At 41.4% G+C, this 27,400-nt stretch overlaps 2 protein-coding genes across 4 annotated transcripts; both read left to right on the top strand.

Moving 5' to 3' along the window:
- Positions 1-3,835: 3,835 nt before the first annotated feature.
- On the top strand, positions 3,836-27,400 carry LOC101160137 (fibrous sheath CABYR-binding protein-like). 3 transcript variants are annotated; one of them, XM_011486936.3, is made up of 9 exons: positions 3,836-3,945; positions 11,323-11,487; positions 13,153-13,323; positions 15,136-15,236; positions 16,191-16,260; positions 20,796-20,821; positions 20,888-21,347; positions 24,004-24,702; positions 26,623-27,400. In XM_011486936.3, exons 3-9 carry the CDS (start codon positions 13,251-13,253, stop codon positions 26,658-26,660), a joined length of 1,467 nt encoding a protein of 488 aa, XP_011485238.2. In that variant the 5' UTR covers positions 3,836-3,945; positions 11,323-11,487; positions 13,153-13,250; the 3' UTR covers positions 26,661-27,400. The 3 variants fall into 3 exon arrangements, with proteins under 3 accessions (XP_011485238.2, XP_020566040.1, XP_004065695.2); XM_020710381.2 differs by having other exon boundaries at positions 13,131-13,323; positions 20,796-21,347; positions 26,623-27,395; XM_004065647.4 differs by having other exon boundaries at positions 20,796-21,347; positions 26,623-27,395.
- On the top strand, positions 5,058-7,365 carry LOC101157346 (ras-related protein Rab-33B). Its single transcript, XM_020710476.2, has 2 exons — positions 5,058-6,762; positions 6,834-7,365. The coding sequence occupies exons 1-2, from the start codon at positions 6,629-6,631 to the stop codon at positions 7,162-7,164; spliced, it is 465 nt and encodes a 154-aa protein (XP_020566135.1). The 5' UTR covers positions 5,058-6,628; the 3' UTR covers positions 7,165-7,365.

Genomic DNA, 27,400 nt, shown 5'->3' on the forward strand with positions numbered 1-27,400 from the left:
TCATCGAACCGGGACCTCCAGCGTGCATTGGGGCGGTTTGCGGCCGAGTGTGAAGCGGCTGGGATGAGGGTCAGCACCGCTAAATCTGAGGCCATGGTCCTTGACCGGAGAAAGGTAGTTTGCCATCTCTCGGTGGGTGGAGTGTCCTTGCCCCAGGTGGAGGAGTTTATATTTTTTTTTTTCTTTTTTAACTTGTTCTGTCCAACAGCTGAGCAAACAGATTAGAGCTGAAGGCTTTTTGTGTTGGACAGGTTTTACTATCACAAAAAGAGGTTATATAGCTTCAAGAAACTAGAGTGTAGATTTGTATAAACCCCTTTTTGTCGTATTATTTTTTATTTATTTGTTACATTTAGTGTGTGTGGGGAGGGAGAGGGGAAGAATGTGAGGGGAGGGTGGAAGAGAGTAAAAGGAAGAAAGGTGAAAAGGTGGGGGATACAAGCACTGATTTGACTAAGTTATTAATTTAAGCTGTAACAATTATACCAGATCTGCTGGAAAGACGAATGTTACATCAAAGGTGAAAATCTGACACTAAGATGAGCGAAAAAAAAAAAAAACTGTCCATCAATACACTGTAGGTAAGGAGGAGGGATGAAGCAGACAGGGAGCAGTGTGGCAGTGTGCACGTGGGGGTGGAGATACATGCATGCTGCCGACGTGAACCGTGTGTTCATAAAGGGAGCCAGATCCTACCCAGCCAGACCAGCCAGACCAGGAGAGGGGAGGAGAGCCCCCCAGGCCAGAAGCCCCCCCAGCATCCGGACCCAGGCAGCCCGGGAGGGGAGGAGGAGGGGACCGCCCACCCCACCAGCCAGGCACAGAGAGGGCCCCCCTACAGGGGCCCCCCCAATGCCCAGAGGCACAAGCGAACCCAGTGTCCGGCCCCCAGGCCACAAGACAGGAGCGCTTAGCCGTACCAGGCGGCAGCCATGGGGGCCACCGGGCGCCGGACACCGAGACAAAGGCCAGGGACGAAGCCAGGGCCCCCGGAACCCATGAGCCGGCCACCACCCGACCGGCGCCCCGTCCCCGCAAGCCAGCCCAGGCACGCGACCCTAGCAACCCAGGGATCGCCACGCACCCACAGCCACAGCCACCCCCCTAAAACCCTACGCACTACCACCCCCCCCCCCCCCCCCCCCCGCCATAATATCTGACCCCCCCTCCCCAACCCTCTCAGTGCCCTCCCCTCTCTGTGATGGGGAGGGAAAGCCCCAGAGGGTCCCAGCGAGCCAGCCCCCAGGTCGGTCCTACCCATGCACTCACACACACATACTCACAATCATCTGGTTACCCTCCCTACCCCCGCCGCCAAGCAGTAACCCCCCCCCAGCCGGCCGACCCCCAGCGCCGCATGCCCGACCCTTCCCGCAGCCGACAGGACACCCATAAGCCCGGCCGCCCTGAGAGGACCAGGCGGGTGAAGACCGGCGGCCCCCCCCCGACCCCACCCATGTATGGAGGTGTGGGAGTGCTGTGTGTGTGCTGCAGGTAAAATAGGAGGTCACCAGTGTGGGGGGCTCCACCGCTGCCAAGCCGCAAAGCCCCCCACTCTGGAGTCCCTCTGTGAGTGTGGTGTATTTGCTGTGTGTGTGCTGCTAGCATGCAGTGTGTGTGTCTACAGAGGAAGTTAAAATTGTGGGGGGGCCAGCGAAAGGTGAGCACGGATGTTTCACCGTGCCCCCCTACACCAGACCCTCTCCACAAGGCCCTAGATGAATCAGAGTGTCTAATATGCAAGTAAAAAGCGGGGAGGAGGGCGGGTGCCAACGAGAACCCAGAGAGGGGCATCCCCAGTGAGCCCCGCCAGCATACCCCTCCCATCCAGATCCCGGGGCCCTATGTGCCTGTGTGCAATATTTGTTTGAGTGAGAGCGGGGAGGAGCGGGCGGATGGGCACAACCGGGGGAGAAGGCTCCCCCGAGCGACCGGCCCCCGAGCCGGCCGCGGTAGGCGCCCCCCCTCCCAGAGCGGCCGGGCAGCCAGAAACGCCAAGCCAGTCGCAGTTGGAGGCCAGAGCCTCGCGGCGCCGAGAGACAGCCAGCAAGGAAGGGTCCCGGTGCCAGAACGCGGGGGCAGGGGGTCCAACCCCACCATTCATACCCTGGCCCCCCTAAGGACTAGCACACTGCCCCCCCAGGCCCCCAGGTGGAGGAGTTTAAATACCTTGGGGTCTTGTTCACGAGTGAGGGAAGATCGGAGCGTGAGATTGACAGGCGGATCGGAGCGGCGTCCGTAGTTATGCGGTCGCTCTATCGGTCCGTCGTGGTGAAGAGAGAGCTGAGCCGAAAAGCAAAGCTCTCAATTTACCGGTCGATCTACGCTCCAGTACTCACCTATGGTCATGAGCTATGGGTCATGACCGAAAGAACGAGGTCCCGAATACAAGCGGCTGAAATGAGCTTCCTCCGCAGGGTGGCTGGGCGCTCCCTTAGAGATAGGGTGAGAAGCTCGGTCACCCGCGGAGAGCTCGGAGTAGAACCGCTTCTCCTCCACATCGAAAGGAGCCAGTTGAGGTGGCTCGGGCATCTAGTCCGGATGCCTCCTGGACGCCTCCCTGGAGAGGTGTTCCGGGCATGTCCCACTGGGCGGAGGCCCGGGGAAGACCCAGGACACGCTGGAGAGACTACGTCTCTCGGCTGGCCAGGGAACGTCTCGGGGTCCCCCCAGAGGAGCTGGAGGAAGTGGCTGGGGTGAGGGAAGTCTGGGCATCTCTGCTCAGTCTGCTGCCCCCGCGACCCGGTCCCGGATAAGCGGAGGAAGATGGATGGATGGATGGAGGAGTTAACAGGGGCCAATAAATTAAAAATAAATAAATAAAAGTATAAAACATTTTAAAAGAAAATTGAAAGTATTGTAGCGACCCGGGGGTTAGCGCTGCCTTCAGCCCCAAAGGCTCATGGAAAGTGGGGAGCTTTAGGGTGAAACCTTGAGTCAGAGGGCTGGAAGCTGAAGTGACCCTCCATGCTGTTCGGGCTGTATGGTGTGCTTGATTAAACGGGCTCTGTGCTGAAAAGGAATTTCTAGTGCTCTGCCTGTTTATTTCCTCTCTGAGACTGTCCGGGGTCGTGCGGTGTATGGGGCACGGACAGCTCTCCAATGAAGCCATCTAAATAGCAGTCTTGCTTTTCCTTCCCCACTAAACTGACGGTCCGGCTGGATCGTTACAGTATTTAAAAAACAAAAAAGACAGTGTCCAAAAATAGAAAAGGACAAAAACTTACAAAAAAATAAAACAGATATAACAGCTTAAATTCATATAAAAATTAAAAATAGAAATAAACATAACGTTTTAAATATATAAAAAATAGCTAGGAAATAAAGCATAAATATGTTAAAATAAAAATAATAGAAAACGTAAAAGATCAAGAAAAAAATATGTAATATAGTTAATTAAAGGTATATTGATTAATCAATTAAAAATATAAATTAAAAATGTACTTTTTTAAAAGAAAAAAAACCTATCGTCTAACTATATAAACAAATAAATAAATTATTTCTTTTTAAGAACAGGGGCCAAATTTGACCTTGTGGGTTCTCCAGTTCTAAATGATTTAAGATCCAGGTTTAGAATGATTTTTAAATATTTCATAAAATCACCAACAGGGGGCAGCAGCGGGCGGTTTCATCAGGTAAGGGCTGTTTGCGCGGCCCCGCGGCGTGGAGCTTCGCCGCTGCGTCTCCGGACACTCAAAGCTGGAATTCTCCCGGAGCGCCGCAGACATGGAGTCGTCGCTGGAGTTCTCCAGCTCTCTCGGGAGTATTTCCTCCTTAATCAGCCGGTGTCGGACCTTCAAGGTGCTCGTGATCGGAGACTCCGGAGTGGGGAAGACGTGCCTGACGCACCGGCTGTGCGCCGGAGAATTCCTCAGCAAAGTGGAGGCCACCATCGGCGTGGACTTCCGCGAGAGAGTTTTGGAGGTTGAAGGAGAAAAAATTAAGGTAATGCTAGAAAATTAATCTAATGGGAGTTTTGTTTTTGTTTTGTTTTTTAAGGGCAAAATTGTGTTTAACTGGATTGGCAGGCACATTTATACATTTACGCACACTGAGAACTAAAAACTACTTAGGATGTTTTTAACTTATATGATCCAAAACCTCCAAACTTAAGTCATCCGTTGTCCTCAGACTGTTTACACTGAGCTGTTTGTCCGCAGCTGAATGACGGAAAATTCTCCTCATGGCAAAAGATTAGTGGAAATGCGAATTGCAAGACTCGTGCATTCTGCTGTTCCCCGGCTCGTATCCTGAAAAAACGCACCCGATTTTATTCAGACTACAGGTTTTGACAATGCCTAATGAAAGTGGATTGTTTCTTAGAAATAAACATTCTGGAAAAAAAGTAAAAAGATTTAGAGATGAGAAAAACATTTCCCCTAAAGGTGCTGTGGCTTTATGTGTGCACTACCACTCTTATTCAAAGCAGCTATCATCACTGCTTCTTTAAAAAAAGGGAACATGTTTATATTTCTATGACATATTTAGTGTCAGACACTTTTTTATTTCTCGATGAGGAAACAGCGAGAACAGATGGAGAGAGATGCTCATGGTCATTGTTCATAAAGAAAGGTTCAGTCTTTTCAGAAAAACATCTTAAAGGTTGAAACAGAAATGGAATCAGACAGAACCTGGACATGAAACCAGCGTCTGTTTGAGGGAGATTCATAAAATGCCCAAATTCCTGGAAATTATGCAGATTCTTCCAGTAGCTGATCTTACAAACCCACACAGATGAAAACTGTGCTTTTTGTATTTTAGCATTTTTCTGATGACGGAGGACTTTTATTTATAAAAAATCCAGCTCAAAATTGTATTTGTCAGTATTCATTTTTTGTAATCGTTGTGAATCCAGAGCAGACGGCCTGCCCACGAGCTCCCTGCTCTGCTCCATTCTGATGCAAACACTTGCAGACGCCTGGATCCATGTACGTCTCCTGGATCCAAACTGAACGGCTGGATAGCTCTGATATTGCTCGCCATTGTTGTTGCCCTGGTTGTCTTAGGTTGGCGCTGTAAGCTAATGGGAGAGAGTGTAAACAAAGATCTCTCAGTAATGGGGAGGGGATAAGGGCGGGTGGTTTTTCTGAGTTTTAGGTGGGACGTTCTGAAACGACACGTTTTTTGATTTTGGCTAAAGACGGCATAATCCTAATTGATAGACCACTGGGAACGCTTTGAAAATAGATGGAAAGATGATCAGAGCGGCTTTTTAAGTCAGTATGTTCATTTATTCACTGAGGCACGGTTTGCACAACATTTTCCTTCTGGTTGTGGTGATTAATGAACATTGTGTGAATTTAGAGATCTAGTTTGAATATTAGCATGAAGCAGCAGCTCCACCATCCCTGTTTACAATCTGAACTTTCACCAGAATGACCCTCATGGAGTTGTTCACATCACTCTCGCATTCGCTGAAATGTGACATCAACAACTATCAAAGAGCCATGCATGCATAAAGACTGACAAACAATACAGACAAACAAAACATAACAAAACAGAGACATCAGCTTCACAGTATTTAAATTGATCTGCATCCAATTTCAGTTTTCATTCGTTTTGTGTCTAGCCTGTTTAAAAACTCCACTCAGATCATCCTTAGCTTTATTTTCAAAGCATTCTCAGTTGTTTTTAAATTATGATTATGCTGTCTTTAGCTAAAAAAGAACAATTAGTCATTTTCTAGGACATAGTTTCTACAGACCTGCAGGAGTTTATTCAAAATTCACCTTTAAGATGTGGGCAGGACCATTGGCAAGTAGCAGCACCGCCACCCTCTCTCCCCTCTCCTTTTCTGAGAGCTCTCTGTTTACACTCTTTCACTATCTTACAACGCCCATCACCCCCAATCTAACATTAACAGTGCAACAAAAATGGCGAGCAATATCTCAGCCATCCAGCTGTACAGATTGGATCCAGACAATGAAAACGAAGGCGTACTCCGATCCAGTCGTCTACAAGTGGATGCGTTGGAATGGGGCGGAGCTTGTAGCCCACCCGGCATATGTTCGACGTCACAAATACAATCTTTTTCCAACGTCATTTTTGTTCCGTCTGCTTCTGATTTACGATTTGAATAAATAAATATTCAGAAAGGCACTTTTGAGCTCAGTTTTCTAAATAAATGTCCTCCATCATTAGAAAAACGCCAAGCACATGTCTAAAGGACAAAAAGCAGCATTTTCTTTAAATCTGTGATACCCCCCCAGAATTCTGTAAAAGTTTCCTGTTTTATTTATTTTTTTCCCCAGCAGACCTTTATACAATTTAGGCTAAAAGTGAGACACACGAGTTTTTCCCCAAATTTCCCAAACTGTGTCTTTGTGTCTGAGTTTTGTGTCTACCAAAGGCCGTCACTTTGTCAGGTCTTTGTATTATTTTGCTCTCTTGGACTACTTGCCCTTTCATCAAGCAGATGAACACATTTTTGTTCCCCTTAGCGCTCGGTTTCTGCCTCGTTTGAGGTATTTCAACATTTCCTCTAGTCTTGTGTGCTTTCTGTCTCATTCATTTCCTGTTTTCTATATGTTTGGGTCTTGGCCGCCCGCTCTGGTTCTATTTTTTTTGCCCGGATGAATTTCAGCTGCAGCTGTGGGACACAGCAGGACAAGAGCGCTTCAGGAAGTCAATGGTGCAGCAGTATTACCGCAATGTCCACGCCGTGCTCTTTGTCTATGACGTCACCTGCCCCGCCAGTTTTAGAGGGCTGACAGCCTGGGTGGAGGAGTGTCGCCAGAACTCTTTGGGTCACGAAATACCCAGGTAACAACTCACCTGCTAGGGTTTCTCATCACAGAAACAGGGTTCTGTTCTGATGTGACGTCTCTCTTTAGATTTCTGATCGGGAATAAATCCGACCTTCGAGATGCCAGTAAAGCTGATCGTCAGGTGAGCCAAGAGCTGGCTCTGAGCTTCGCCAAATTCCACAGCATGGTCTTCTTTGAGACGTCCGCCAAGAACTCGCTGCATAAGATCGCGAAAGGACGGCACAGCACCAGGGAGACGGCGTACCAGCGGGACGAGGTGGAGGACATTGTCTCTGCTGTTGGCGCTGCTCTTAAAAGACACAAGAAACCTTCCACCGTGACCTCCCTGACATACAGCGGCTCCTTTAAAATCCTCAACAGGAGGAGACCAGAGAAAGATCCGTGGACTTGCTGCTGATTGTGGTGCATGTTTTCAGATGAGATTTTTTTTTTTCTACCAAAAACAGAAACGTGGAAATCCTAAGTGTCCCTCCCACAGAGAGTTTTCACATTTGTCCCTTTTACAAATGGGAGCTATTCAGAAATGTGTATATTTGTGCTTTTTAATGTTTATGATGGCTGCAAAATAAAAAACAGTGATTCTAAACATCCAGGTGACCTTTGAGTGCAGGGCGGTGATTGTTTTCAGCATGTGTGGTCTCTGCGATGGAACCGAAAACCCATTTTAGTTCCTGTGGTAAAGAAAGTGTTTTGATCAATCTGTTGAAATACGGAGTCAGCTTTGGGAAAGCTGCAGAAAATATTGTGTCCTTATTTGATATTCTGGTAGTTTACACAGTAAAATTAGTCCAGTTGATATTTAAAAATGTGGCTTCGGAAGACATTTTTTGGTTATATTTTTAACTTGTAAGAGCGCTGAAAAGGTCAGACGGTCAATCCAACGGGGATCCGTTTCAGCTCAAAGAACCACGCCAATGAAAACGGTGTTTTTAACATGTTTTTGTGGCATTTTTCTGGTGATAGATGACATATAAAGATAGTCTTAAAATTCCACATGTATTTTATTTATTGTAATCGCTGTGAATCAGGAGGAGATAATGTTGTTGGAAAAACCTGTAGCAGTGACGCTGAGGCTCAAATCTGTGGGTCACAAGCTCCCTGCTCCACTAAATTCGGATACATCAATTTGTAGACTACAAGACCCGGGAACGTCTTTTTTTTCCTCGTCTAAGCTGGAATCTAAACGGTATCGCTGGATAGCTCCAATGTTGCTCGCCATTTTTTTCTTGTGGAAATGTTGGGGTGGGGTTATGAAGGGCTTTGGGAAGTGGGAAAACGTGTAAACAGAAAGCTATAGTTATGGGTGAGGGGACGGGGGGCGGGATTGCTTTGCTCCAGCAGTCCAACCAACATGATTGGATTGGGACTTCAGTCCCAATTTTATAATTTTAAAACCTCAGAGGAAGGGGAACTTTTAAAGAGGGCAAACATTGTTTGGATTTCGAGTCAAATGGTGGTCGACTGGAAAGGTTTTTTTTTTCCCAACCGTGTGAAATTAAAATGTTTTTGTCCTACAAGCCACAGCACTGATCTAGCGGACACTATTCCAAAATAACAAATCACTTATTCCACGAAAATTTCACAAAAATGATCAGACTGCTTGTTTTTTTAGGATTTGCTTGAGTGTTACCCTTGTGCTATCCTGGGCACTTTACCATTGGGAGTTGGGTCATCTAAACCCACTAGACAGTGCTCTGTACCTTTTTTATTCAATGATTTGTGATCTTCACTGGTGTCCATGGATTACATGAAATCTTTCCACCTTTATCCACCTTTGTCATGGTAGGAATAACACGTCAATGTAAGGGTGGGGTCATCTAAGATAGCACAAGGGTTAAAAAAAATCACTTCTATAAAAAAAAAAAAACTCCCTGTACTTTAATAGAGCAGCTTTAATTTCCCCCTTTACCCTTATTTAAAAGTCTTCCCTTTGGATCTTTTAGTGAACTCCAGATAAGTAAAAGTAAAAGCTTGTAAACATTTAATCAATCCAACAGTTTTGTGGAGTTCAAAGATCTCTCAGCAGCAAAAGTCTTATCAGAGTAAGGAAGAAAACATGAAAATCAATCAGACAGTTCAGTCTTTGGGAACTGACCTTTAAATGTAAGCTTTTTCTGTCAGGCTTAAAGAGGGTTTACTTCGATCAATGCAAAAAAAGAGAGGCTCTGGCGTTTGTAGGATCCTGTGTGCATTTTCTGTAATTGTTGTAGTAAATTTATTGGTTTATTTTGTCTAAATCAAAAATATAACTAATAAAAATATCTTGTTTTGTGGGGAAAAATCTTTCAATGTAGTTTTAGTTCTGTTTCCTTTGCTTTCCTATTTCTGATATTTAACCCTAATCTTTTTAAAAGGCTAGAATTGCTTTATGAAACCAGCATGAAATTGATAAAGTGTTAGTTCCTAACCACTTACATTAATGATTAACCTTAGAGCTTGGCTGCACCCATTGTGTGGCTTGCATTTAAAAACACAAATGATTTTCCCATAATTCCTTACAGGCACAGAAGGGCCTGTTTTCCTGATCCTCAATCAAAGAATAATCTATGAAATAAAAGTGTTTTATTTGAGTCGCATGGATTGAGACCATTTACAACATATTTAAAAATATCTCTATTATTAGAGTGATAATAGATGCAAATGCTTCAGACTAAGGGCCAAAACCATATTTGGTCTAATCTAATCAATCTTGTTCTTTTGTCTTTTTATTTTGTTCTATTTTTTTTTTGTTTTTTTGATCATCAGGCCCACAGTGAGAATCAACCTCCCCGATGCAGGCAGCTGTGACTGAGGTAACAGTGGAAAAAGTCACATTGGTAAAAATGTTGCATCACTTATATAAAATAAATAATAATAAGTAGAGCTAAAATATTCAAAATTAAATTTAACAGTTCACGAATTGATTCTGCCAGGAAACTGTAACTAAAAACTCAGTTAAAATGTGGATATCAACAGTTCTGTTAGACGTGCAGGCCTCGGGCTCTTTAAAAGGCCGGTCTGGGGATGTGTGGGGTATAGTAGTGGACAGATGCTTTTCTGGGTTTTGGATTTACCTGGAAAAAGCCAACGCTGAAGGACTTCGGGTTTGTCAGAGTGCATATGGTAAAAGCAAATCAGATAAATAAGATAGATCAAGACCTGTCAAAAATTCTAAACAATTAAAGAACCTTAAGTGAAGTGGGCTTTGCTCATATTTAAGCACAATTCAAAGAGTACAACTTATGTTGAACAACATGAAAGTGTTATGTTGGTCCCGATCACTGACTGTATAAGGGAACTGGACAGAGTGAGTGTGACATCACTCATGGTAAACGGCTTACTGCCAGCAAAAAAAAAAGAGGTTAATTCAATCTCCTTCGTCTTTCAGTCGCTGAGTTAGAACCACAAATCGTCAGAAGTGATTGGTCCGTGTTGGTCTGATTCAACGTTCCCATGGCAACCCTCTCGCCATTCAGGAGTGAGATTGTTGGAACTCCATACCCCTACTACTTGAAAATTGGGCTGCACGAAAATTGTCTATCAAATGTTCTGATCGTTCAATGTGAGACCACATACTTTTATTGAGGCATCTGATTGGTCAGCTTATAACTTGAATAACTTGCAGTACAGAATAAAATATCATGAAAAAAATTAGGATTAGCTAGAACATATAAAAAAAACGTAGCAGAGCAAAAATGGTTGTTCTCACAAATAGAGTGAGTAATAACGGTTTAATTCTCTGCAGAAGTCTGCGGGTTTTTGGCTTTTGAAACCAGCGGATACTTGGGACCAGGGGGGAGGAGTCAGTCCAGTTCCTATATACGGTCAATGATCCCGATCTGAAACAAAATCACTGATCGCTTTTAAAGCTGCATGCCTGACTTTTAAAGTCCCACTCCAATCATCTTTTGATCTATTGTAAAAACATTCCCAGTGTTTTTAAAAAAAATCATAATTAAAAATATATGATAATCAAAAACCTGTGGTCATTTTCATTATTTCTGCAGAGCGGCAGGAGTTCAGTAGAAATTAGCTTCTTTGTTATGTGCGGGACCATTGGCATGGAGTAAGCCTCAGCTTATTTCCCATGATCCCTTTGTTCACACTTTTTCTCGCTAGCTTACAGCTCCTCATAAACGCAGGCTAAAATTACTGCTGCAACTAAAGTGGCGAGCAATATCAGAGCCGTCCAGGCGTATAAGTTTGAGCCAGATTCCAGCTCAAATGAGGAAAACACAAAGACGTACATTGATCTATTTCTCTGAATTTTGAATAATACTTAGAAAAGCAATATTCATCTTAAAATATTTTATATATATGTCCTCATGAGAAAAATGCTACAAAACATGTTAGATACACCAAACAAAAAAAGTGTATAAAAAAATAAATAAATAATGAAAATAAACTTCCTGTTTCAGATGAATCCCAATTCATTTTTGTGCGGTTTTCCTACACCCCCCTAAAAGACAAACTTCTCAGCAGTGAAGCACAGCTCTGGAGCGTGAGCTCGGCGTGGGCGTCGGAAAAACGCATCACATGTGTTTTTGTGATTGTGACTGTATTCGATGATTCACAGGTCGTCACATGACAAACCGACCAGACTGCCGGGTATCCTGCCGAGTGAGGGAGAGCATGAGACCACAGGTTAATGTCACACTGGCGCAACATTCACCAGCCCAACAGCAGATGTCTCACCAGGAACTGAATTAGGAGGAGGGAATTCAGCAGCACTGATAATTAGGTAAAAGGCATGCCTTTGAGAAACTTTCACATTCAAGAAAATGTGTATTTTTTTTCTCAGTAGAAAAGTCTATTTCTAAGTATTCTCTTAATATAAAGTATTGGATTATAAATGTCATTCTTAATTTGAGTAATTTTGCAGAAACATTTACATGTTGTGTCACTAAAAAAGCAAACAATAAAATAATAAACATTTCTGAATTTGGCAAAGATGAAAGAAAGAAAAAAGTCACATTTTGCATGTTAGTATAAGACGCACCATTTAAAGTAAAAATAAAAAAATCTCCCATTGCAAATGAAGTGATTGTCACAACCACTGGTTGTGTTTTTTTCTCCTGCAGCCTGCATTGCAGGAAATGGTTTATGCTGTTGTCATGGTGACATTACTGCCAGGAGGTTACATACTGATGTCATGTGAGATCTTCACATCATCTAGTTCTTTTAAGGTCACATGAAAATGTTGTCAAGATTTTTAATCAGTGGACAAAAATTGTTTTTTCAAATGTCATTTTAAAATTTTGCATCAGAGTTCGATTCAAATTGGATGAGCTTCATCCATCGTGGGTCCTTGAGCAAGACCCTTCGTGTTACTGCCCAACTATGTAGCCAGTGGGGGGCCCCAAGTCTGGGTTTCCCTGTGCCGGTCCCCAGCCTGGATAAAATATGTCAGGAAGGGCATTTAGCGTAAAAATCTCTGCCAAAGCACCTGAAGGGATGTGCCGAATGGTGAACAACACCAGGGGGCAAATAAAAAGCACTGAATGAGAAATCAGAATTTATGGAAAAATCTGTAGGTGTGTTTCAGTATAGAATAAGATCAGCGGTTACTTCTGAGGATCCATTTTTTGTGTCCAGGGTTTACTCCTGGATCCATCAACCCTGAACTGGACCAAGCATGTTTAGAAAGTGGATGGAAGGAACTATTTGCTCCAAGATCCACCATATAATCAAAAAAACATCCCTTTTATAATTGCACTTGATTGGATTTATTTCACCCATTAATTGTAGTCAATACAATAGAAAATCCACACAGATTTATTGAACTCATTACAGAAATGATGAAATGCATTAATAAAAACAAACAAACAAAAACAAAGACTCAGTTAAGTCACATTTGCTTAGATAAATATAGTAATCATTAACTAAAAGTCAAGTAGAGCTTGATTTGTTGCTGGAAAAGCAGCAAGTTTATATAATCCCACCGCTACTGAGTTAATTCACAAAAAATGCACAAAAAAATAACTCATCTAGAAACTAAACCAACTAACTGTCTTTTGCTAGTTTATTGTAGTTATTTATTTGTTTATTGTCATTTCAAAGTTTTTATGAGAGACAACTTTCTAAAAGTAAAAATCCATTTTGTTTGGGTGGTTTTACATCATTTAAGTAAAGAACATTGAAAAACTACAATTTCTTTAGTTATTTTAGAAGTCAAAGTTGTTCTGAAAAAAGGGACTCAATATTTTAAACGTATTTTTGAGAGATTATGTGATGAATGAAGACTAAAGGTCCTGGTGGACTGTTCGTTTTATACTGTAGTGGTTAAAGGGTTAAAAGCCTTCACTCAAACATATTATCGCCAGTAGGGGGCGTGCTGACAGCTGATCTCTGTTGTTGTTCTTTTAATTATTTATTTTGGTGAAGGGGGCGTGTCTTTTCCCATCAGGACCAGAGAGTTTCTGCGCGTCCGTCCGTCCGTCATCTCTCTGTGAACACCGGTCAGAGTCGCGCGCTCGTTCACCTGCAGCCGATCTCCGAACCAACATGTTCTGCAGACGCGCGTGGCAGAGGCTCGCGCCGCTGGCAGGAAGGGTTTTCAACCCGGCATCCATGAACGGTAGGTCTGCTCTGGAGCCGGATTGCTTGTATATGTTATGTTTTAAATATCATGCGTTTCTCATGTCTACAAAATAAATGTTGAATTTGTCACGACCTGGCAAAGATGTCCGTCCATAATTCACCAACTTATAGTAATTAAATCAGTCTGATGTTTCAAAATGAAGATTTTCTTTCATTTTTGAAGTCGAAGTTGACCTTCTGCGTGAAAGAGCTTTGAGGTTTCGGGGTCTGGGTTTGTTTTTCTGAAACTTTTTGCTCATGCGTTCTTGATCTCCCTGGATCATCCTCTATGGGACCTGCACACATGGAATTCGCCTCAGGCCAAGCTGCTGCTGCTGCTTTCATTTCCTGCTCAGAAATCTGCTGCAGCTTTGAAATGAACCTTCAGAGATGTCCCAGAAATCTGTTGCAGTGACCATTATTGCAGCCTATAGCCTCTGTGCAGGTCATTTCCTGCAGGGCTACACGCTGCTGTCTCTGCCAGCACCTGCATGTTGATGAGCGGATGAAGGTGCAGGGTTTCCCACACTTGTTGCATGGCGCCTGCTCATGTTAAAAGCCCGAACTTGGCCACAGGGATTAACTGATTACCTGTATAAATAACCTGTGCAGTGCTTGGCTTTGTGGCTGCTTTGTCATGGGTATTAGAGCTGGAGGAAGGACAGGACTCTCCCTAAATCGCTTTGATTTTGTTGTGCTCCTGCCTATTCTTCCACGGTGCTGCTTAAGCCATAGAAACATGAGGTATCCCGATGTTAACAATGCATCCAACTACAATATTTGTTTTCCCTTAACTGATAACCAGTAAAAAAAAAAAAAAGATGCTTCTTTTGCTACCCGTAAACTTGCACCACTGCATCTTAACATGGACAGCAGAGCTGATTCATGTTGACAAACTACATCCAGTTTTCAACACACATTCAAACCGTTGCTGAACACTGCCGCCAACCTGTAACCATCAGCAGCAATGTGGGGTTCAGTGTCACACATAGTCTTTGGGGAACCATACCTGGGATCTTCTGATCAGAGCTCTACCTCTGCACCACAACCGCCCCCCCCAAAAAGAATCCAAATTAATAGTAAACATCTAAATTTGATGGGTTTTGATAGCCAGACTTCTGCCATTTCTGTTATTTTAGAAAGTGAAATCATATTCGGATTCAAATTTGTCTTCATTAAGTCCTTCATGTTTAATTTTTGCATGAACCAAATGGGTTTTTTTTAAAGTCAAAAATAGTGTTTTTTATCATTAACTTGAGTTTTTGTTGATCACAAAAGCTTTGTTTTGATTTACTCACAAACCAACTTGGCTAAATTTGGATCCGGCATGAGGAGACTCAAACTCTTTAGAGTTTAGGATGGGGAAGAGAGGTTTAGGTCTTGAACTGCCTAATCGGCTCGCTTCTTAATGGATATTTTCATAAGCAAGATGCTGTTAATGTTTCATGAACCCATTTGCATTCAAATCTGCTAAATCGTTGATCCAGCTTCCACACAAACTGAGACGGACAGGAAGTGTGTCACTGCTTGTGTGACGGGGATTTGATAGAAGGGACAGTTGAGTGTTTATCTTGGCTGCAGCTAAATCTTTCCATCTCCCTCTGCTACAAATGACAAGATCTGTGTTGTGTAACTGGATTAAGGGAAGGGGACATGCTGTTGTCGTCCAAAGGTGCTCCTCCCTGTGATGACTGTCTGTCGGTGTAAACAAAACCTTTTCTGTGGGTTTTTAGCTTCGTTTTAGTTCAATAAATGCAAATTCCACTGGGGATAAATATCTCTGATTCCAGCGTGATTCTTTGTTTTCCAGCACCCCCCGTGCGGCGCATGGCCTTCGGCGTCCCCGGAGGCTCCACCAATGTGGCGTACTTTGTTCTGTGTGGCGGGGGCCTCACTGCTGCAGTCGTCTATGTGAGCTTCATTCACATATTAAAACTGTTCTATTATTCTATCACAAGAGTGTTCCCATTTTATTTATTTTTTTAATTATGTTTATGCCATTTTTAGCCAAAATCGAAAAATCTGTGTTGTTTTTAAGGACATAGTTTCTGCAGAGCGACAGTTGTTTATTAGGAAATTCACCTCTGAGTTGTGGGCGGGACCATCGGCTCCTCTCTTTTTGCACGCCCTCCCACTAGCTTACAGCCCCTCACAACCCCCAAACTAACAAGAAAAAGGCAGAGCGATATTGGAGCCAGATTCCAGCCGTACAGTTTCTAGCCAGATTCCAGCTCAGACAGAAAAAACAAAGATGTCCATGGATGTAGTCGTCCACAGATGGATGCATCGGAATAAAGCAGAGCAAGGAGCTTGTGGCGCCTGCCCTGCGGATTTTCTACCTCACAAATATGAGCTTTTTCCTGATTATATTGACATAATTTTGAATATAGAAATACTCATAGATGCTATTTTAAGCTCAATTTTTTTTTATATTAGTCCTACATTGCTGGAAAAATGCCACAAGAACATGTTAAAAACACCCAAGGCACCATTTTCATAGTCTAAAGAAGCCATTCAGGTTGTGACTGAAACTGAGTCAAAACTTTGAACAGAAACAAGCAAAAAGTTGGTTTTGCATGATATAGACCCTTTTAAATGATAAAGTAGTGAGCGTTCATCCGGATTGCGTTAAAATCTCTTTGGAGGTCAGGGAGTGGTGATAGAAGTAGTAGTAGTAGTAGAATTCGGACACAGCCAGTCTAGCTCAAAACTAGGGTGCAAAATGTCCAAAAACCATTGCAGCACCTCCTTCTTCCCTCTTGTCCCTCTGCAGTGGATGTGTTTAAAAAATTTTTTTTGGTTTTATTTTAAGAAGTAACCCTTTTTCGCCCTAACTGGTATAAATATCTACATTGTTTCATTCAGGCCTACAAAACCGTCAATGATGACAGTGAGCGCTACGAGGAAAGACTCGCCAACATGAGCTCCAAGACGGGTCAGTTTGTCACAAACACACACTCATTATCTCAGACAAAAATGCATTTTTACTTAAGGGTTAATGGCCGACGGTGTATCATCAGAAATTCGTGTCGGACGTTCACTTCTGCGAAGTGTGTTAATTTCTGATAATGCACACTTCAAAGGCCATTATCCAGCTAACACCATGGTCATTTACAAAAGAAATAAATATTCAACCAGTTTTGAGTACCTTCTTCTGATTATTTCTGTTTAGATTGCCTTTTTCACAAAAAGCTGGCTATTTGCTACGTGGTGCTTATCAGCCGGCTCAGCCGGCTCCAACCCCGACTGCAGCGGAAAGCGATGTATATGCTGATCGTCACAAAAAATAAAGCATCAGTTCAGAGAGAAAGTTCACTTCTAACCGCTTGTTTTTGTCCAGATGAATTAGCAAAAGTTTGTTTGAAAGAAACCAGCACAGTGATTTAGAAGATTTAAGCTACGTGATCGGAACTTCTATTTTTGAGCGTGCATCATCAGTTTTTTATCGACACCCAGCAGCCAATCAGAATTGAGTATTCACCCAGACCATGGTAGGAGAATGAATGAAAAATTCTAAACTGTATTCATCCTAATATACGATTTTCAGCAGTAAATCAAAAATATTGAACACATTCTGAATCACTGCCAAAGTTAAAACAGGAGTTATAGTTATTATAAATGTACCTTGAAGTTAAACAACACCAATTTCTTTAAAATTTTCCAGTTTTAATAAAAGCATTACTTAATTTGGGATAAAAAAATCTTATATTATTAGCATTAAAATATGTTTATTTTTTTAAGCTTCAAGAATTTCAACCTTTTTGTACTTAATGTTTAGAAAAGAAAAAATGCTGATGCATTAAAATAAATCCTTCAAAAAGCACAATTTCAGTAATTTCTTTGGATGCTTATTTCTTCATTTTCCCATTATCCTGCCTAGAAGACAAAAAATTAAAAATGTATATTGTATTGAAGCCAATGTAAACTGTTTACATTTTGTTTTACCTTGAATTTTTTTATTTCACCCCCTAGTTTTCTGACTTTCATCAAACTAAAATGTTCAAAGGAGAAAAAGAGTCTTGAGTGAGTTTTATTGGTCTGTCCATCGGGTCTTTTTCCAAAGAAAAGCCGGTCCTTTTGTAGTTCAGCTTCCACATTTGTGCTGCATTCAAAACAAACTAATAGTGGAAAAACACCAGTTCAGTCAGTCCAGCATAGAAACCAGTTCATGACGCTTAACCGCTCACTTTGTCAGAGTGAGGGAAAGCAGCGCGTCGGAGTGCGGTGAGGCTAAAAGCAGAAGATCTGCGTGTCTCTCGGAGCACATTGTGCCTGCAGCACCCACATATCACGCATGGTACAGCGATCAGTCTCAATAGCTTCATCCTGGCTGTCTGTGTGGATTTGTCTGCTGGTTCTCGTCTATTCAGCAAAGACGGGTCGTGGCTCTGCGCCCAGAACAAATTCCTGCTTCGGCTCAAACTATTTTGAAGATGGGGGACCAGCGGATTACTTTGAAGCTGCTTTGTAGAAAACGTTTGGGTTGGTTTTGTCAGGTGTTTCAGGTGAACTGAAAATGGAGGAAGTTACTGGTTGAAGGTTAAACATTTTACTTTTAAAGTGGCTCATAGAAATTCCAAATGAGAAAAAGTTCAGGGGGCGTGCTCCATGTCCAGGACACTAGAGGTGAAGGATTATGCCACCGGTTTGCTGCCAGAATCGCCTGAGGATTGACTGATTAGAGGGTGGAGTCCAACATATTTGCTGTCTTTCTGTACTGTCAGGGTTAAAGACCCACCCCGATGAAAATCCTGTGTTTTCAACGTGTTCTTGTGGTGTTTTTTCTTATGACTGAGGACAATTCTAAAGAAAATTAAGCCTGTTTCATTTCAGAGTGTGTCTTTATTCAAGTTTACATGAATCAGGCTCAGAGGGAAAAAAGCCATTTCAAAACATTTGTGACTTAGACGGGCAACAAGCTCCCTGCTCCAAGCTCTCAGCAACGGGGAAAGGGGAAGAGGGGGCGGTGTTGCTCCACGCCAACTGTCCTGACCACAACCCAGAGGCGAAGTTCTAATGAACTATTGCCGCTCTGCAGAAACTATGTTCTAGAAAACGACATAAGTTAAATAAAAGGAGGATCGGAGTGGAACTTTATTGAGATTTTGCCCTTTTTTATTTTTTTATTTAACAGTACGAAAACATTCAATTCAGATCATTTGAGTGCAGAATTTTAGATTAATAAGTTCTTTTAGTTTTTGAAATTGAGAAAGCAGCAATTTTACGTTACCGTTTGGTGTCTACATTTCATATCTTTTGATTGTACTGACTGTAACCTCACGGGCTGCCAGTCTTGACAAATTCTAAATGGTATTCAATATGTGCTGGTAGTTGGCAAAATACCATTAAGTGTTAGCAGGGTTTCCACATCCCTTTGCATGTGTCACAGAGCTCTACTGTCATTTCGCTGAAATTTAAAAGAACATGGTGCTTTGTGAGTTTTGTTACATTTCTTTGAGTCCCAATGTTTAGAAATATTAGAGCTTTAAAACAAAAAACAAGAACGACATTTTAGGTGAACAAATTTCACAGAAAGTCCTCGGTTTGCCAAGTTGTCCCACCTCAGAGGATGAGAGGTCTGTATTGTTCATCATAGATACACTTCAACTGTGAGACGCACAATGTAAAATAAGACTCTTTTTTTTTTCTTTAAAGACACACTCTGATCATCTTTTGATGTATTTTCAAAGTGTTCTTAGTGGTCTTATAATTATGATGACTCTGTTTTTAGTTCTTTAAATATTTTTGATGGAAGCATGGCAGAATTTGTGGTAATTGAGGATTATATTTCTGCAAAAAAAAAAACATGCTCTTAAATGAGTCTCAATATCGGCAGGTGTTTTAAAAACGAAATTTTCTCTACAATCATGGATGACTCTAAAAAGTAACTTCCACTCGTTAAAACATCTTTGTCCATTGTGTTATAAAAGAGGCCGTATTTTCAGTTATATTTGTCCCTCTGATGATTAGCCGTCATTTTGTTGACAGTTTACAAAAGGACAAGCAGCTGCTTTACCTGTTTAAAGCTCTAGGAGCTAAGCTGCTGACCCCACAAAACCTGCTGACGGAAGTCTTAACTAATATATTCTCAACAATTACTTGTACTTGTTCAAATGTGACGCAAATATATAGTCGGTGATGAATCACATGGCAGCAGATGACCAGCTGAAGGTCAAACCAAGAGATGCAAGTCAAGTCACAGTTAGACTAGACCAGGGGTCAGCAACCCGAGTCTCCAGGTGTGGCTCTTTTACCCCCGCAATATGGCCCTCAGGTAGAAAAAGATACTCTGCCAGCAGTGACTACAGTACACATAGTTCTCCAAGAATCGGTTTTCTAGTTCACTAAAACATTTACAGCGCAATCTACCACAGAAATTCAACTGGAGGTCAATAAGCACGACCAGAATTCATACTTATAAAGCGGATTTTCTATTTTATTTAAAAACAGTCAAGGATTTTGTGGTCCAAAAAATCCAATTAGGGCCACTTAATTGGCTTTGATTTTATTTTAGTTACTTTGATTTATGAATTTATGGCTGAGATGCACCACAAACAATGAAATAAAAGTGTTTTTCTGCTGACATTACACCACCTGCTGCCACATTTTCTGCATTGAGAGTTTCATATGGTACAGGTTGTCTTTTATTTTGAAAGGTAGCCATGTGAACTGCTGTTAAAAGTTATAAACTATTTTATATTAAAAAGGAAAATGCTGTTTTCTCTTTGCTTTATTTATGCCATAAAACAACAGCTCATTTATATGTATCACAATAACATAAAATTACTGTCTTACTCTTCTAAAGACTCTCTTACTGGGTTGTGGTCAGTGAGAAATTGACCTAAATCACTCTTTAAGTATTGCAGACCCCTAAACTAGACAGAAGATGCTCAGGCGGCTGTCTGAATAGACCAAAATCAGGATTCGAAGCACCTCTTAAAACCAATTTTCTGTGATTTCCATTTGTGAAAAACATTTTTTTGGGTTCTTTTTCAAAACAAGGGGCAACTTTTTAATTGGACCAACCACATCAGCTGATGATAAACTACAAAAAAAAAGCTACATTTCTGAGCTAATATTCACTGTTAAGCTGCCAGTTGTTTAGTGTTAACTGCAGAAGTAAAGGAATACATATAGAGGTGAGCTCTAAACCTCATTTATTAAACTTAAAATGGCAGATTTTGTGAAATTCATATTTCTTATTAAAACCTGTTTAAGCAAATCTAGCAAAAAAACTTTCAAGATTGATGATAAAACAGCAGTGAGCTCCTGACAAACTGAGCAAAGAGATGATCAGAGATGAAAAACATGGTTCTGGTGACTGTTTAGGGCTAGGAAGTTCCATGCCTATGCATGACCAACTCTTCTAGGATTTGATTTGCAGCGAAAAGATTTTGTCAAAATAACAACATTTTACTAAAAATGTAAAAAGATTTTCTTTCATAAATTTCTTAATGTGTTAATCTGCAGCGCTTTCATCTGAGGCAGTGCCAGAGGAGTCCGCTCCTGCAGCAGAACCCGCCTTGGAGGAGTCCGCTCCTGCAGCAGAGTCCCCTTCGGAGGAGTCCGCTCCTGCAGCAGAACCCGCCTTGGAGGAGTCCGCTCCTGCAGCAGAGTCCCCTTCGGAGGAGTCCGCTCCTGCAGCAGAGTCCCCTTCCGAGGAGTCCGCTCCTGCAGCAGAACCCGCCTTGGAGGAGTCCGCTCCTGCAGCAGAGTCCCCTTCGGAGGAGTCCGCTCCTGCAGCAGAGTCCCCTTCGGAGGAGTCCACTCCTGCAGCAGAACCTGCTTCTGCAGAAGAAGACACGGAAGCTGCATCAGCCGCTGAGTCTGTTGTCGAGTCTGTCCCTGCAATTTCAGAGCCTGTAGCAGAAATCTCTGCTGACTCTGTCACAGAAGCCCCGTCTGAGGAGGTTGTGGCACCTGAGGCTGTAATGGAGGAGGCTGCTGCCCCCGTGGAGGAAGAGGTGGCTCTCGACTCTGCTGCTGCTGAGATGTCTGAAGCTCCTGCAGCGGAGAGCACTGGTACGGCGGCAGTAGATGAAGTCATCTCTGCTCCTCCTGCAGCTGCAGAGGAGTCGGCATGAAGCAGTGATTGTTCCCTGTAGTTTACCCGGATACAAGGGCTAGGACTAAGATGTGTCCTTCTGTTACAAGCAGCAAAAAAAGGACTCATGAACTCCTCTGTTTTTTTTTGTAAAGAGAATAACAAGTTTTTTCAATTCCTAGTGGCTTTAATGAAAAAAAAATCTGGAGTTCCTGAGTCCAGTTTTCAAGTCTTTTTTTTCTATGCATTCACACCAAAACCACGATATGGCCTTGAGTTAGATTCAGAAAAATGTTCACATCCAAAACACAAAATCCAGAGCAGATTGGTTTTTATTTTTGTCATAGAGAAGGAAAACTGAATTTATTAGCAAAAAGAACATTAGTACGATCAGGCATTTCTTCGTCTGGTTTCCTAAACTAAAGATTTTAAAGTCAATTATCTGTAAATTCTGATCTTATTTTTTGCACAATTGAGTGAGACTTCCATAGAATCCTCTATTGTTTTTGGATGTTCACATGTTTCTGTCTTACAACAATGCAAACCAACACATTCCTAATGTTACTTTTAAATAGTTCTAAGAAAAAATTTGAGCCATTTTCCCTGATCTCTACTGTTCCATATGCGTTTTCTGCTGTTGTTACCATAAAATTTATATTTTAAGCAAACAAAACAAAACAGAAACTCACATTTAAAAGTTCAAGATAATACAACTCATGTAAAGAATGACGCAAAGGTTGAAGCTTAAAAATAAAGTTGAACTTCTTGTGATTTCTTTTTATTCTGTTACAGTTTTTTTAAACGTTTCTTTTGCATTTTTTTGGTTTCAAATTGTGGTCCTGCTGCTGTGACTGTACAGTAGGAAACATCACCTCCCTTCTGCAGAACTACTGCTTTCACATGTTCATGCTCCTGTCAAACCTGTCCCAGCACTTCTCACCTCCCTAAAGTGTTCCAAGCATTCAGGATTTCACAACACGTACATTGAGTTTGCAAACTACTGATTTTAGTTAACCAGATTATGTTTGAACAATCAGATGTGGATTTAAAAAAAAGGCGACTCGTTCACTCATCACTCTTGCTCTGTTCATTCTGTTTAAGAGGAAACTGGCTGCAGCCATGGATCTTGTAGAGGTTTTAAGACTGCTGAAGACCAATCCTTTCAGCTTCTGTGTCATTTTCCCATTTTTATTTATTTATTTATTTATTTTAGAATGATGGAATCATGTGAACTGAAAACTGCCCAAAACGTAACTTGTTTACCTCAACTCGTACTTAAAACTTGAATTAATGTTTAAAGAAACGGAGTCTTTTATTATAAAGGTTACATTTAAAGAAGGAGCATGAACTGTGCGGGTACACTAGTCTCCTGTAGAGTGCTGGTTAAAGCTGCAGATCATCTAGTGAGAAAACCTTTTAAGGTGAGTTTAAAGCAAAACCTTTTTCATTCTTTTATCTTCTAAACCCTGGTGCCTCGGCCGGCACCTGTTTAATACCTACTGGAGCTTAAAGCCGGCCACTTGTGGTCGACTGCAGGGGACATCCTGGACAGGTCGCCAGTCTGTCGCAGGGCCACAAATCACACACCCATTCACACCCAGGGACAAGTTAGAGTAACCAATTAACCTATGAAGCATGTTTTTAGACGGTGGGAGGAAGCCGGGGTCCCCGGAGAAAACGCATGCACGGGGAGAACATGCAAACACCACACAGAAAGGTGTCTCCCCCCCCAGCCATGACTCGAACTAGGGGCAGTGAGGCAAGAGCACTGACCACTGCACCACCGTACATACAACATTTTTGACCCTTTTTTAAAATGCTGATGTCTTTGCAAAAACACTTGGTTAAAAAAAAAAGTTAAAAGTAGAAAAACTGTCAGTATGGACGGTACTTTCAATAATCTAGACGCATAAATTGTGTCTTACTGAAACTTTTAGAGTGTTTATTTTTTTGTTGCAATTTTAGATTTTTGTGACAACTTTGAGGAATTTTTTTTGTCAAGCTTTTGGCAAAATGCCAAATATTGACAAGTATTTTTGTGAAATCTCTACTGTAATCCATTTATTCGGTATAGAAATGACACCTCTGAGGTTCTCTTGAGCAAGACCCCTGACCCATTAGAATCAGTAGAGGAGCATGTGGTCTGTAACTGTTCTACACAGCTTCTGAAACTGAATGAACAAGGTGTCCTTGCAGAGCGTTTACTCACAATGGAGCTTCCATCTATAAATTTGGACAGAAAAAAGACGACTTAAAATGATTTATGATAGATTGTGAAGTAAGATAAGAGAATCAAGTAGAGGAAGATTAAACTAGCTGAAATTAGCAAATATTCCAGTAGAATATGAAATAAATTTACTATATTAAGGATAGAATACCTTGTTTTAAGATGGATTCGCTCAGGAAAAGGTTATTTGTGAAGACATTCTTATTTCCGGCATACCACTAAAACACAAAAATGCTTGTATTTCAGGTTTTTAAGGCAGAGTAACGATGACTGATGTACCATAAAAGTAAATTCTACTTTGAGAAAATGGTTGGGTACAAGTAGTGGACTAAAATTAGCATCAGCAGTAGTTTTCTCATCAGATACATGCATTTTTGCTTACCGCTTCATGTCCCTTCATCTGCTAGATCTTCTCTCAGCTGTGAAGCTCTTGACCAGCTCCATCGCTGAGATCGCAGCGGCATCCATTGGTGAGGAGAGCCCGGTGAAAGCTGTGCACCAAGCAGAGGTTGACAGAATTGGTCTGGAGGCAGCACCTCCTCTGGAAGCATTTGAAGAGAAACCTCGTTCTGCAAATGAGGAGGACCTGACGCCTGCAAAAGAAGAGCTGGCATCAGCAGAGGATGAAGAAGCAATGGCAGGGGAGAAGCTTGCTACTTCTGCAGGGACGGAGGACAAGGAAGAGGAGCACCACGCAACGGAGGAGCCAGTTGCAGAAGACCAGGTTCTGTCACCTGATGATGAAGAAAAAATCCTCTCTTCAGAAGCTTCTCCTGAAGATGCTGCTTCCTCTGAGGAAGCCTTGCCTGTTGAGGAACTCACAGAGGATCCTACTTTTGGGGAGCAGACAATGCCAGAGGAGATTACATCAACCGAAGCTGCAGCTGACACGGCCCAGCTGGCAGCTGCTTCCGCCGGACCGGACCTGGAAGCTGTTTTAGAACCCGAGCTCCCGGCAGAAGCTCCAGTGCAGGAGGCAGAGTGCTGCCAGACCTGCCATTCAGCTCCATCTACAGGAGAAGAGGAGCTGAGGCCACCTGCTGATGCTCCTGCAGAGGATCTGGAGGGGAACAAGGAGGAGTCTTCTTCACTGGTTGAGGAACAAAGTAAGAACTGTCGGTAATGATTTTAAAAAAAAGATTTGGGTGAATTTTATTTGCATCATTCACAGATAATTCAAATATTTCAGACTTGACCATTTCCCCTGTAATTTGCTTTGAACACATGTACAATTATGTTTAAAATAAGCGAGACAAACTTCTTAAAGTTGTTTCCTCCCTACATTATTTGTCAAATAAAATTAGTGTGGGAAAATTAAGTTTTATCCTAATATTTATCAAAAATAACAACCTTGTTTTTGATTGAACAGTTTTGGAGAAATTAGTTGGATTTCCTTTTTTTTAATTATTGTAATTGTAGTTTTTCAGGCTTTCATTTATGGAAACCTCTCTTTGAAAGAAATCAAATTAAATCGAACTTTATTTACTTTATTTTACATAAAGTGCTTAAAAAAACAGAGGTAATAAGTTTAATTTATAAACACAGCAGCATTTTATTCTCTAAATCTAAATGACTAAAGTTTACAGATATAATAAAATACAATACATACAAAAACTGTTTCAGGAAAGAAAAGGAGAATCTTTAGAAAGAAACAACCTTGTGTGAAGGCAACAAAAAAAGTGTGTGCTTTTCTGTCTGTGGAGTAACCTGGAGAAAAGTAACTAAAATAAATTAAAAAGTTACATAATTAAAAAATAAAATACCAACTAAAAAATTTAGGAAACGTACAAATTATAAAATGAGAAGCCGACAGGACAATTTGTGGACAACTGGGGCTTGAGAATTTTTTTGGTACCCGAAGCGTCTTTTTTGTATTTTTTTATTTAATTCTTTTGTGTTTATGTAACTGATGATACGTGATAGAAGTGCACATAAAATATAGTAAGATGGGTGGGAATTAATTTGTTTTTCTTCAACCTTTTTCAATCACTTTATCATTTTCTGTTTATCGTGTTCATTTAACTTTTTTATTTTGTGTTTGAACAGCAATCAAGTCCAATGACTCGTGAATAAAACTTTAAATAAAAATAGAAACAGAAATAGAAACCTGGCTTGATGCTGATGTGAGAATATGATGGGTATTTTCTTTCTAGTCTTTAAGGAACAACACAATGTTCCATCCGATTTGACTTTAAGTCTCTTAGGCCTGTGAAAGGACAGGCTTAACTCCACCATATTTGTTATATATCAATAAGATGTGGTGCTGTTTTATTTATTTTTTATCCTAAAACCCTTTTTTAACCGTTTTATCCGGATCTTATCAGTTGAAATGACAGCAGAAGCCTTTAACACTTGAAGAGCCCCTGCGATCATCAATTTTCAAAGCGTTCCCAGCGGTCTTTCATTATGATGATGCTGTTTTTAGCCTAGATTTAAAAAAAAACTTTCTAGGACATAGTTTCTGCAGAGTGCCAGTGCTGTAGGTTTTACTTTTGCAGAGCAGGGGGCTTGTGGCCCGCCCTGCATACATTCTAGATAACAAACACCGGTACAGTTTTGTCAAACTGCATTTTCCCGTCTGCTCCTGATTCACAGCAATTTGAATAAAGAAATACTCAGAGCTTTTTTTTTTAAATATGTCCTCTATCATCCACAAGAACATGTCAGAGTTCAGTACTTGCAGGGAAGTTTTCAACATTTTGACTATTTTTTTAAACCATCTTTGTTGTTAAGGTGGAAAAATAAGTTAAATAAATTCCCTTTAAGATGGATTTACTTTTTTATCTGTCCTGGTATTGAAAATGTTCCAAGGAAAGGTGCAAAAACCTTCTTTTTCCCATGGTTTCATAAATCCACAGAGACAAATTGTGCTCAGTCACCTTAAAAGTATGGCTAAGCAGGTAAACCGTGTCACAGCTTTTTAAATCCATCTGGAGAAAACAGCAAAAACGTGTTCATGCTCTCCTCCTTGAAGGTTTTGCTCTGTTTCCTGTTTTTCATGTTGTTTTTGTTGTTGTTTGTTGCAGCGACCTCCTCTCTGGCAGTGTTGACAGCCGGACTGTGACACACTGTGACTTCAGTGAATCATGGCGGATGACAAGAAGTAGGGGCCGCTGTTATCCATATAATCAGGTGTTGCATCACCTCTGTGAAGGCACCTCTAGGGGCTACTGTTGCATAACTTTTCATGATCAAATGAAGCTTACATGTGTTCTAGCTGGCAGCAAAGGTCTCTTCACATTTTAATAGTCTGCAACCTATGATGGTTTTCAAACAGCTAATTTGTGGATTTTTATCCTTGATAAAGCCCATCTCTCATACAATTTAATATTTGTTTTCTGCAGAAATAACATGTAATCCATTTTCTTGCAGTAAGGGTAACTTTTCTGTGTTTTGATTTTTTTGAACAAACATTCTGATAAATTATTTAGATTTATGATAAAAGATTCACCCAAAGCACAACTAGTGTTTTTTCTTTTAGTGCAGTTCTCTATTTATTTTATCCTTGATGCACATTACAGTGTTTTAAACTGTAAAATACATTTAAAAATTCACAGAAATGAACAGGAAGCAGTTTCAGGTGATCATATATTGTCAAATGTAACACTTGCACGTTTATTTTTATGTACTTTTCTCAATTATACTGTTCTGAGACTAGCACTAAGCTCATTAATGTGTTCAAACACATTTTCATTTAACCCATCTGACATTTTTTTTCTCTGTATTATGTGCTTAAATTTGAAATAAAGTTGGGATTAAGTAAACTGCTTTGGTGCATTAAATCGCCTTTTGACCATACATCAA

The sequence above is a fragment of the Oryzias latipes genome, chromosome 1, assembly GCF_002234675.1.
Source record: "Oryzias latipes chromosome 1, ASM223467v1".
Classification (NCBI taxonomy): Eukaryota; Metazoa; Chordata; class Actinopteri; order Beloniformes; family Adrianichthyidae; genus Oryzias; species Oryzias latipes.